Genomic DNA, 13,612 nt, shown 5'->3' on the forward strand with positions numbered 1-13,612 from the left:
ACACTCTTTTTGATGTTCCCTCGATGAAAGATGGGCCTTATCTCCTTTGAGATAACGGCATGAAAAAAGTGGAGGGGAGAGAGAAAAAATGTTGAAGGAGGGAAGAAAAATAAAAAAAAAATAATAATTAAAGGTAGTTTCTTAATCTCACTGTCAGAGAAGTGTTTGAGGCCCCCGCCTGGGGCACAAGGCCCCATGGGAAAGGGCCACATGGGTCAACATCAACAGAAAAGAAAGAAAACACAAGCTCTTTCCAAAACCTAGTGAGCTGTTTTGTTCCCTACATAAGCAACTGTCTTCAAAAGCAGCATCCTAACAATCACAAGTCTTTATAGATGAACAATTTGAAAAAGGCAACAACTCAAATAGTGCTTTGCACAAGAATCAACTCATAACTGATTTCAATAGCTGCCAAGCTAAAAACACAATACTCTAATAAGAACAAAAACACATTGCACACATAAATATTACTAAAATAAATTACACTGAATTATTTTTAAATATTTTTCACCACTTAATGAAATATTTACAAGTACTTAAACTTAATTATGCTACCATTTATAAGTTTGGCCTTTTTTGTAATTACGTGGGGAGATCACTAGAAATTTGGAACGGAGTGACTGTCACAAATTCCAGGGGCCGGATTCACAAATTCTTAATACAATTCTTTTTGACATATTTTCTGCTTATTTAACTTAAGAACAAGTTATGACTTTTTTCTCTCAAAAACATTCCTTGAGAATGTTAACTTTTTCTTTGACATTGTTCTATAGACAAAATGTAAGAATTTGAATGTGTGAAATGCATGTTCTGACATGAAATAATTTCAAATAACCTCTTAAAGGGATAGTTTACCCAAAAATGAAATTTCTGTCATTGATTATTCACCCTCATGTTGTTACAAACCCGAAAGACCACAAATTAAGATATTTTTGATGAAATCTGAGAGCTTTCTGACCCAACATAGACAGACCTGCCATATAAAGTTAGGGTAACCTTCAACTTGCCTTAAATCACCAAAGTTATGATATTTAATGAATTTATTGGGGTGTTTAAAATATTAAGCATTGCAGCAACACACTATTTTTTCTTTTATATTATGCACATCTTAATTTAATTTTTTATTTGCAACCTATTTTTGCATGCAAATAAGAGAGCCAAAAAAGAACACATACAAAAAAAAAGAAAAAAAAAAAGAGGAAAATATCTGAGAATGTCAATTTTCTGAACTTTTTTTCTTTCTTGAATCCAGCCTCAGCTCTCTGTGGAGGGCCGTACTTGTTCTCTTCCCTAACTTTTGAGAATGACAGATTCGATAAAAGCGCTAACAGAGAACCTTCAGTTAACACGCAACCGAAAGAAGCGAGGTAACGCCAATATTCACTATGTCTATCTCTCTTCCCTTCGTCCTCCTCTTCATCCTGGTCTTCTCTCCTTTCTCTTGCTCTGCCTGTTTGGATCCCATGGGACACAGTTCAAGTTCTTTAACACATTGTGTCTGCACGCTGTTTACATTAGATGCAGTTGAGTGGCTAAAGCTAGCTGAGTAACAGGCCTGTCAGCTTGATTTATGAGCACATCAAACAGAGTTTGGGCATGCCAGGCCCGACTGACAGCACTACTTCATTAGGCTGACTCCGGGGTGACTCCACAGCTCAACCGTCAAACTGAGAGAGAGAGAGATAGAGAGAGCGGGTGAAACAATAAAAAACAGAAAAAGAGCAAAAGTCGGGACTGATGATGCAAAAATGTGTGGCAACCATCTCTCCCTTTCTTCTTTCTGTCTATCTCACCTCTCAACCTGCTTGTGCTGACTGGCAGTGATATGGGCGGCAATTAAAGTGTATTTTACTGAGGGAGACCATAACGTGTCATCTCTCCATCTTCAACTGCTTTACAAAAAGTCCTGAGAGTTTGAGTTTCAAATTTCAATCACAGATTATATGAACAGGCCACTTGCCATGACTGTTGAAACTTTATGCTAATAATGACGAATGAAAGGAAAATAAAATATATTGATGACAAAATCGAGGAGGTGGTATTATGGCCAGAGATGCAGTTAGTTACTTGGCTTCAGGGGGCAGTTTTCTGTGCCATGTGGACCAACAGCATGGCAGAACAAAGAAAAGGGAGGTTTCAGAGGATGAAGGGCTTTAAAAGAGGGCTAGAGGGATATGAAACACCACACATACTTGTGTTGCTATCTTCTTTCTTCTCCTCATGCCTGACTGCTTCTTTTAGTCCAGTGCTGTCAGTGCACTCGTCCCGAGGGGAACACCAATACACAGCAGACAACACACGTGTAAACACACACTCACAGAGATGAACCCTTCAACATGGCCTAATATAGTGTGCTTATATCCGAATTTCCTTGCATAGATACTCCGGATAGCATCCAGTTAACAGTTGACATTCCACAACTAGGATTGTATGTTAACACCTAAAATGTACTCTAGAGTATATAAGCATGTGGAAATGTTTTATTTTATTTAATAAATAAAATAAAGGATAAAATAAGGAAATATATTTTAATGCAACATTAAAAAAATAATAAAATAAAAAGTAAAGTAATTAAAAAGAATAAACGCTTTTAATATTAATTGAATTTTAATTTGAGAAAAATAATTATAGGTGGCAGTACTGCATACTTCCAACATAACATAACTGTGCGGTGGGGCAGCAGAGTCTGATTTCTTAAAGCACACGTTAAGCTTCTACAACATGCCTATGACGTGTTGGCCAAGCACATTAGCATACTCGGCACAGGGCCATATTTTAGACTGACTAAAAAGGCCCTGAACAAACGTGAGATGATCCGCGGGGAAGAGGAGCTGACCACTGCCCTCCCAATTTAATTTCCCTGCTCTCCTTCCACTCAGAGAGAACACCATCTCCCTAGCTCCAATATTTAATAAGGAAAAATTTCTGAAAAACTCCTGAGGCCTCGAATAAGGTTAGTCATGCTTTTTTATACCTTTCCCCTCCCCTCTCACTTTTAAATCTTTTTCCTTTTCTTTTTTTTCCCCCTTGGTCTCTGTCACGTTCCTTGACTATCTGTGGAAATGTCAGGATACTGGTCTCGTTTGAAGAGTGTGTGCATGTGTGTCACTCTGTGTACGTGTGCTCTGGGCACCTCGTGCATTTGCCACGCATTTGCTCTATCAGTCACAATGTTGTCTGGGGCATATCTAACGGGTCTTAATCCCTGTCCTCCATGGCCTATAGCATCCATCCCCATTTGTGATCCTCTCAGTCACAAATACAGAGGACTGCGAACCACACTCAGCCTTATACAGCTCAGATGAGTGTTTGAGACCTATTTGTTTGCAGTAAAGTTGTTAGCAGAGTCCATAGACTGTAGATTATTCTCTCATTTAAACCGGTTAAGGGTAGCTAACTAGTCTCTTAACATACTTAGTGCTGGGGTCTGTTTTTATTGTTTTTTGAGGGCTCTTTTCAGATGGAATGCCAGCTGGGAGACTAGTTAAACCTGCTGAAAACCATCTTAGTCGGGCTTGGAGACAATCTAGACCATCTTAAACCTGCAGGGCTCACCTCAATCCCACAATCCACTAATTTCATCTACACAGGCTACTGCACCCTGCATCTTGCTAGCAGCTGTGCGCTAATCTCTGCTATTTTGATGGTTTTAGACTCTTTTCATATCTGTAAACCCATCTGACTGACCAGGTTAACCATTTTAACACCAGTTTAGTAAGGTTAGGAGACAAGCTAAACCGATATAACACCAGCATGAGGAGGCCCCTGCTGAAAAAAAAAACAATAGAACCCTGCCCAAAACACAATAGAAAATGTAATGGATTTAATGGTTATAATGGGAATTGTATTGGTTTTAATGGAAACTATAATGGTGTCTACTAGTATGTGATGGATTCTATTGGTGGGATGTTAAATCCTATTGGAAAAATGGCCAAAACACACTACAAAAAGGAATTTTGTAATGGTTTACTGGAAAAAGCTAATGGTTTATAATCGTATTTTAATAGAAACCACTGGAATTCCTGTGATGGTTTCTATTGGGCTTCTATTGTTTTTTTTAGCAGGTAGGCTAGCAAGGCTACACAGGCTTTCTAGTAACTGTGCAAGCAGCTATGTGCTAATCTCTGCTATATTTAAGGTTTTAGACTATTTTCAGATATGTAAACCCATCTGACTGACCAGGTAACCCATTTTAACACTAGTTTAGCAAGTTTAGGAGACACGTTAAACCAGTTTAACACCAGCTTGTGGAGGCTGCGGCTAGCAAACTTTCTCGTAACTGTGCTAGCAGTTATGTGCTAATGATTGCTATTTGCATCTTATTTAGATAGGCAGGCTGCAAAACCATCTGACTGACCAGTGGGAATGCTGGGAGACTAAATAGATTATCCTAAACCAGCTTAAAGAAAACTTTCTTAGGCTGGTTTAAGATGTTGTTTTCAAAGAGACGCAAACACAGTCCCCTAGTTTCAGTTTACCAACACAAGCTATTGTAACCTGTTGCTGTGTTTCTAACTGTGTTAGCAGCTACATGCTAATCTCTGCGCTAAGATGTCTGTTCATTAAGCCCTCATGAAAACTCCTTGATTAAGTTGTATCAGACATATGTCATGCCACTGACACACAAACCACAAAGTTTGGATTTCATTTGACCGCCAGATTAGCGCAGATCTCCTCTCCCACAGTGTGCAGGCAAGTGATTACGCCCTCGCCTTTGTTGTGCTGCAGTCTTATCCTCAGTGATCCAACATGATTCCCTCTCACCTTCATTACCCAGATAAGGTCCTTCTCCTCCTCCAGTGCATTAATTGACAATTAAAGAAACTCGTCGACTTCACCATAGTGGGTTGTAATAGGGATTTTCCACTAGGCTTAGCAAGCGGCGACTTGTAAATTAATACTTAACGAGTATTAGCGGGGAAGCCCTTGGTAAGGTTTGGAGCATGACTTTGGTCAATGGCAGAGAAATGAAAATCCATATTCCCCAAACGTCTTAATCCGCATTTTTGAATTGCTTAATACACAAAATGCAATTGAGTGCTTGAGAGAAGAGGAAAAAAACATGATGGCATCCGTCTATTTTCCTGTTGAGGATTCCACGTAATGCTCAGTGATTACAGAGCCTTTATAAGATCTGTGCTGTTCAATGCAGCACAAAATCAGTCATACAGTCATCTCACATATGAAAATACAGTTATTTTCAAAGAGCTGTTACTTTCAAGAGGAACTGGCCTCTGCTGTGTGACAAATGATGTGTCAACCATCTTGAGGATGCTCATCGGGGTGCTATGAGGGTAAAGTACACTGTGAAGTGCAATACAGAGGGAGAGGGCAGGAGTGTCTCACCTCTTTGGCCTGCTTCCCTGCTTGCTGTTGCTGGGTAAGGAGCTGAAGGTGCAACTGCTCCTGTTGCTTCTTGTAGTACTCCTGCAGCTAGACAGAGAGAAAGAGAGAAATGGCTTTTAATGCAATGGAAATGTAACACTGCAAATCAAATCAAATCAAATCAAAAATAAAATAAAATTAATCAGATATTAAAACAAAAAAAAAAAATATTACCCAAACATAAATCTTACTGTTAAATTGTAAAATGTATGCTTAAAAATATTCCTAATTCAAGATATTGCCTGAAAACTACAAAAATAATACTATAAAATGATTATATTTTATATATTATTATATAATATAAATAAATAAAAATTTTATGCTATTTTGTAAAGCTTATGCAAGTCAATTTATTTTATTATTTAAGATGTTTAGATATTTTACAAAATAACATTTTTATTTTTTTCAATGTGAGATTAAAAAACAACAACGCCAACCTCGATGTAGCAAGGACAAAAAACAAATATATGTAGAAAAAAAGAGCACTTCAATAAAACCTCAATAACATACATTTTCACAATGACCAGATTCATGTATTGAACCTTTTCTCTCCATTTTCTTTATTACTCTACATAAACCTGATAAAGGGCGTTTAAACATCAGCGCTTCTTCTATAAAGAGACACCATGGAACAAAGTTGCCCAAAACTGTCCTGTGGTGGTATTAAACGAGTCACATGATACTCGGCATCCAAGATGAGGTAGTCGGGTGCAAGGAGTAGCATATGTCTTAAGGCATCAAAAATATGAAAACAGGATAAAACAAGATCAGCTTCTTGCTTAAGGGCTAAAGTGCCTCCATAATAAGGCATTTTCATCTTTTTTCAGCATTCCTCTAAAAGGCAGCTTAAACACCTGGCAGGTGGCGTATGAATGTATCCTATAAATCATCTGTCCAACCTTCTATTGGCGTGGCAAACCTGACAGCATGGAGACAGGCTTCCTTATTTATGATTGACTGAAGTGAAACACACAACACCTGTCTGGGAAAAGGCGCTGGTAAAATTTGCCCTTTGCTTCTAATCTCAGAGCAGTTTTCCTTACCTGCCGAATAACAGTTACGATTAGAACACAGGTGGTAGAAACCAGCCAGAGTTCAGCACAAAAAGCCAATTTATGCCTTAAGCATCTGAGAGATATGAAACAGACACCTGCCTGATTCCTACACGGATGCTCCTGGCACTATCCTTCAATTATGTGCAGTACGGTTTATTATATACAAAATCATGCCATTGTCAAATGGAAAAGCACCTTTTATGTGTTTTTCTCATTCTGTTTGCTTGTGTGAGGGGTTTGTGTTAAGTTAATAAAGCACAAGAAAGGTGTTTACACACTGGTTACTGATTCAAAGCTCAGCTGAATGGGTTTCTATCTCCTCTACACAAGTAAACATTAGACTGTATGTGCTTTATCACTGTGAAACACCTCGTAATGGCACACCTTGCTCTGATTAAAAGCTTTGGGAACAGACTGAAGCATGTGAGAGTCATTGATTTTAAGTGTGCACAGTACGGTCAGGGGTACATTTCATTCTTTAGAACAATGAAGGTTATTAGACAAAAAACAAGAAACAGGTGTGCGAGCACAGAAAAGTATAGATGGTGTTAATCATTTACAATTATCAATGACTAATTCTGTGGAAATCTTAAGATTTGTTTTCTTTAGTTGCTAAGACAAACATTACTATTACTTTTTACTTTCCGGGATTGTTAACCGAGGGTCCATTTAAAATATAAAATCAATCAAAATACCTTAGTAACCACATAATAATGTGAATATGCGAAGACACTCATTTCATTAGAAGATGCAAAAATCTGCAAATAGCAGTGAACTTTAACTAGAAGTAACACGCCTTTGATGCTCACCTGGAAATAACGTTCAAAAATGTGTGGCGTTTTCACCACCAAAGATTGAAAATATTACACTTACAATAATACTCTTACCTTTCCTGCATTTGAAAGAGAAAAAAAAATATTACACGAGAAATGCTTCCTGCTATGCTACCATGCTAACTTTGCCTACTTGAACTAGCCGCTACTTTAAGTTTTTGCTAGGTTGTAATTTTAAATGTATTAAGTTACCAGTCAAGCTATCAGATTTTCACAAGCAAGCACTGGATTCTTGGAAACTGGCTTTTAAGCATAATTTTTCACCTCACAAATGTATTGTGTGGAATAATCAATATATTCTGTATAAAAACAGGATGATATTTAATAAAGACTGTGTAGAAAAGAATATAATATTTCAAAATTCATAGACATCGATGGGACTATGATTAGTTATGAAAAAATCTGTAAGGATAACAGTATTGATATTACTTGTATAGAATTTTTGAGAATAATTAATGGCATTTTGCCAAAGCTTCTACAGCTTATTAAATCATCTTTACAGTACTCTTCTGTAAAGGAAGACATTCCCCGTTTAATGATAGGTGGTATTGATTTGTTGGATAAAAAGTGCAATAATATTCATATCAGAACATTACTCTCTATAAGGAGTATTGCCCCTAAAGCACTCTTTTCATGGAAACGGATGTATCCTTCTTTATCTTTGTGTAACATATGGTCTGTTCATCATAATTTTGTGATACCAAACAAGGTTAAAGAAATTCATCTTAAAATCCTGCACAATTTTTACCCCTGTAAGTTATTTTTATCTAAGTTTATGGATATTCACCCAGAATGTTCTTTTTGTGGATCTGAAATTGAAACGATGCTTCATTTGTTTTTTAAATGTCCCTTCACAGTACCATTTTGGACTGAGATTTCCATTTTGATCTTTACATCCTTTAATAACCTCATTGATATTGCAGAAGAAATGGTCCTGTTTCTGTTGTGTAATACTGGCTCTGCTCTCTTAAATAATGCTGTTAAAATCCTGTGCTTGCTTGGAAAAGGTCATATTCACAAGTGTAAAGTTACTGCCTCCAAACCAAATTTTATAGTATTTTGCTCTGAATTAAAAAGTTTTGCTGATTCCCTGTGTAATTTAAAAAGAAACAAAAAAGCAGTTAAAACATACCAGATTTTAAATAAGATCATTGATTCGTCTGTGAACAGATACATTGTTTAGATGAGGTTTCTTACTCCCTACTTGAGTCAAAACGAAAAGTAAACAAATTGTTTTTTTTTTTTTTTTGCTATTATTATCTATGTATTTCATTATTTAGATTTTATATATTTGTTATTGTTCTTTATCTTCATTTATTTTATCTTGTTGGTTTAAATATCTTATGTTTGTTTGATACTTTCAATCCCTCGCAATAGGTTGCTTGTTCTTACACATTGTTAAAATCCAAATATCTTTGTACCTTAAAGTATGTTTTCACATTAAAAATGTTACTTGCAAAATATTAATAAAAAAAAAAAAAAAAAAAAAAAAACTAGCTGCTACTTTCAACTAGCTACTCTTTTACGGAGTCCTAAGTGGGACTGGCTCGCACCCACTAACACTGCCATTACACATCTCCAACCGTATCTCTGGCAAACCACAGCAACCACAGCAGACCCACCGCTGTTTGTTTTCAGGTTATTAATTTGTCCAAGAAAGCCTATTAAGATTAAAATCTCAGTTTTGCATGGATGACCTATTTGACATGGAAGTGTATGTTGACCGAAAAAGCAGAGCACGGAGGCCCTCGGACACGCAGAGGCTGCGGAGGAGCGCCTGGGGGAACGCTGGCTGCAGCTGCTGGAGAAAAGTAGAATTATGATACCCTCATTAACTCCTTATCACACATACTGTTTACAGATGTAATGCGGGCTTACTTAAGGAATGAGGTACTTAATAGTGGGCTACGTACCAATTTACAACACTGTATAACTTTAAAAAGAGATATTAAGAGATACATTCAGTGTACTTTTAATATGACATGAGACATGAAAATGTCTTTTTATAGCCATTACACATGCAGCTTTTTCAACCTCAAATTAATTAAAAAAGGCTAACTGGAATATTTGTTCTTTCAATAAATTAATGTCACCATGCAGGACATTTTAAAACTTATTAAAATGAATGCTTAACCTAAAATGTTGACCAAAAACTCGAATTATGCATCTCTGGGGTCATATAAAAACATAAGACTTTTGTGGAAATAACGGAAAGGAAAAAAATAAAATAAAAATAAAGCAGGAAACCCAGCATTCAAGTAAATGCATGATGTCTTTTTAATTTTTTCCGATGTTCTTTCCAGTCATTTGTGATTATTGAAAAGTTTTTTTTTTTTTCTAATTAGACAGATTCATTAATGAATCATTCATATTGCTCATTAAAACGAACTGATTCAAAAGAACAATTCACTCATAAATCAAACATTTCTATACACAAGTGCAATAACTGATTGCATATTTTAGAGCAGACTAGAAATGTATACTACATAAAGCACCATTTCCATGGCTTTTCTATTAATTTTAATGAAATAAAATAAAATTAATTTTCATTTTTTCCTTCTCCAAACTTCAATGTTTCCATGTTTTCCACTACTGTGGAAACCCTGTACTTCATACCAAAACCAACAGCCCAGATGTTCATCTGACAGAATGACTGTGCAAAAGACAGAAAGCTTTCATTTGATTGGCTGTCTGTCCTCAGAAAAACGTCTCTCAGGCTGACCTGAGTGTACACAACTCTAGTCTTAAATGAGCCTTGAACTCACTCATCTCCTGCAGTTTTAACCAGAAGAGCAGTTCTGCCAAGCAACACTAAAAGTCTGCATTCCCTCTACAAAAGCCATCTCACACCACTGCATCCATTTGGCTACCTGTCGCTGCGCCGCTTTACAGGATGTTGAAGGTGAGCTATCTCGCATCTGCGACGCTGAGCCACGGCCCTTTCGAACAGAGGAAGTCAGCGAGGCGTAAGGTGTGAAGCGAGACTCCATTTACCACACTAAAGGCATTTGTCTGGCAATATGTCGCCCATCTCTCAGTTTAAACGCTCCTCCACGCCTCGCTGCCGCCCGCCTGGCCCCGTTGCCTCTCGCCCACTCATTACCCCTTTAATTCATGCCAATATGAAGCTGAATAGTTGCGGGAATAATTAAAGAATAATTAAGGGTTTTTTAATGATTTGATTCAGTGGGCCCCTTTCACGTTAACTGCGCGCCTTGAAAGGCATTCACCTTAGATTCCCATTATTATGACCTTGGTTTTACTTAACAGCACAGAGAGGGGATTAAAAAAAGGAAAAATATATCAGCTGGGCTGTAATTAAGGGTTGGAGGGATGTAAAGGTTAACTCACACATGCAAAAGTGCGCACGCATACATAAACATGCACTTGCTCTTGCTTTCCTACACTTGCGGTCTTTGTATGTAAAATCATATTGGTAAGGGTATTCACATGCAGAAAAAAACCCAAAGCCCACTCATTCTCCCACACGCGCTGGGATGAGATCAGGGACGGATTGCTGTACGTGTGTGTTGGCAGGCTCTCTGATTGCTCCATTTGCCGTGCACGAAAGAGTGAGCATTAAAAGCCACTTCTCACGTGGTTCATCACCACTGCGAACCATTAAACCCACTGGCTTTTACTGGAGATGTAAAACGGCCCATGAATGGTGACTATTTCAATTTCAATATCCTCGTTAAATATAGAATAAAAAAAAGAGAGAGAGAAAGAAAGCGGGAGGAGGGGGACAAAGTGCTAAGTTTCTTTCTCAAATAGCTGAATTTTGATTTCTGTGAGCGAGCGACTTGATAAATTTGTCAGATCAGCTCGGCGCAATTTATACTTGCCTAAAGCAACCTCCTCCTCCTTACTACTAAATCAATTCTGCTCTCTCTCAAGATCATTTATGCAACCTTTTTCTGTCTTTTAGCTATGAATACGTTCTCAATCAGGGAGGTTTCAGAGACCTGATTTCTGCCCGAACGGCGTGTGTGAAAAGGTCGAGGGTGTGCAGACTTTTGGGACGATGTTAAATATTTGAGAGACGTGAGAGAAATGGGGTTGTTTGTTTCTTCATGTCTGCTCAGGGGCCGCACCTCTGGCCTCCAGGCGATATCGCAGCGAGATAGCAGAAAGAGAGAGAGAGACAGGAAGAGATATGGAAAAGTCTGGCTCAGCAGCTGGGTGAGAAACATTGCCCTTGCTCTAACATAAGCGCTCCCTGACCGCCGGCGAGTCGACGTGTAGCGACACCAGCCAAAGGAGGTGTCGCCAACACTAGTATGCTAGTAAACGCCGCTTATAAATGCCAGAGCCAAGTAACATCAAAGCCGGGGAAGATATCATTCCGGGCATGCCTGTGAGGATGCAATCAATGTTACACAAAATGCGATTACATTACACACTCTGACATCTACACTCAGGGCCTATTAATGGGGATCACACGTGAATGTGCATTTACTGTGCCATCCGACAGCACTCTATAAAAACGCTGGCAACAGCTGTTGGAATGAAGGTCGTCACTCAAGAGATTTTCGTCAATTTGGCAGGATTCTTCTATAAAACATATACGGCTTGAGCAGTTAGAGGTCTGGACAGGAGGGAAGAAGTTTTCTTAAGGAAGTAAAGAACAAAGCGTTTTATGTCTGAGTGCGTGTATATTTGAAAAGGTTTTGAATTCTTGTTTAGTTTGGCGCCTACTTAATATTTTTCAATTAACGTTAAGTTGTGTATGGAAGCCAATTTCTGCCACAGTATAAAAATAAATAAATAAAAAGGTAGTTGTTACACTTTTCTTCATAGTGTCAACTATTTCTCATAAATGGGAATTTATACATTACCATTCAAGCTAAGTTTTTTTTAAATCAAAAGTGACAGCAAAATAAGTAATAACTTTGTTACACAAAATTATATATATATATATATATATATACTGTATATATCTAAAAAGCTGGGTTTGAACTTTCCATTCAAAGAATCCTGACATTTGTTTTATTACAGTTTCCTCAAAATTATATTATATTAATCATTAATTTAAGTAAAAAATAGGTTAACCTGTTAACCTTCACCCCCATTTAGGGCCTCGCAGGTGAAAATAACCTACCTAAATTAAAATGGTAACAGTTTGTGACAAAGTGTGCTTACACAAACAAATTAGGTATCTTTGGAAAGAAGAGACTCTGGGCTTTACTATCTATCATCCAGAGTTGATAATGCTCAAAAAGATAAAAAGTTATAGGCACTGACGTGCCTTGAAAAATATTTTTCCACACTGAATGTTTTTTTATTTCATATACAAATACATGAAATAAGTCCTGGAGCAATCCAGAAAAGTAATGGATCGAAAGCCATGTGTCTCATGAGTTCATATTTCAAATTTGAAGAAGATACCATGAAAAATGAGGCTTCCATAGTTTTCTGTACTCCAAATAAATAAATTAAAAAAATATGGTTACCCATAAATAATCAATTAATTAAAACAAATTCAAATTAACAAAATAATGTCCAACATCATGAAATATCACGAAAATCTGAATGAAAGCTATCAAATCATACACACTTTTGCTGGAAACTGCAATGGCATATGGTCTAAAACAGACCCACAGCACAGGTTTTAAAGAACATGATGTAGTGAATAGCCTTCAGTAATATTTGGATTAGCCAATAAAACGTGTACCATTTGGTTTTTGTGTAGTTTGTGTGGGCATGTCATGTCTGAGCAGCCCAGACATTCACAAATATTATTTTAAGTTCTGTGTGTGGTGACTTGCGAGGCACCCGTGTGTGTCGGTGTGTGTGTTACCTGTTGCAGCATAAGGGCTTGTTGCTGTTGGAGTAAAGCTTGGAGCTGAGGTGGAGAGAGGATCTGCTGCATCTGCTGAGGAGTTATCATCTGTGGGGTCATCATCGCCATGGATACCGGCACCTAATAAGAGCAGACAGACCAATAAGTTTCCACATGCATGGTTGTGCTTGTATTTGATTATCACACTGTTACAATTGGTCTATATTCAACCGGTGGGTCATGACACTAAAATGGGTCACAGGTCTGTTCAGCAAAATGAAGCTAAATGCAAATTAGTAACATGCATGTGATAAAATAAACAGGTTTATCAACTTAAGATGCACAATTTGGGCCCAAAAACAAAATCACTGTACTAAATGACACCGTTACAGAGAGAAAAGCACTTATCCTTCACTTGAACATGATACAAAGCCATTTCTGTTTCTTTAGCATCATAAAGGAATGTTGTACTTCACTTTAATTAACTCTTTATCCTGTCATGCCAAAGAGAGTACACATAACATCAGCTCTGTTGACACAATAGAGCTCCACACTGC

The 13,612-nt window shown here is 37.5% G+C and overlaps 1 protein-coding gene across 1 annotated transcript in view; it reads right to left on the reverse strand.

Moving 5' to 3' along the window:
• The window catches only part of LOC306855391 (forkhead box protein P4-like), a 137,119-nt gene that overhangs the window by 40,859 nt on the left and 82,648 nt on the right, over positions 1 to 13,612 (reverse strand). Inside the window, exons 4-5 of the mRNA XM_079394087.1 lie at positions 13,074 to 13,196; positions 5,347 to 5,433 (exon numbers count right to left, since the gene is read on the reverse strand). Coding sequence (XP_079250213.1) covers positions 5,347 to 5,433; positions 13,074 to 13,196 — 210 coding nt within the window. The remainder of the gene's footprint in view (positions 1 to 5,346; positions 5,434 to 13,073; positions 13,197 to 13,612) is intronic.

The sequence above is a fragment of the Barbus barbus genome, assembly GCF_936440315.1.
Source record: "Barbus barbus genome assembly, chromosome: 35".
Taxonomy (NCBI): Eukaryota; Metazoa; Chordata; class Actinopteri; order Cypriniformes; family Cyprinidae; genus Barbus; species Barbus barbus.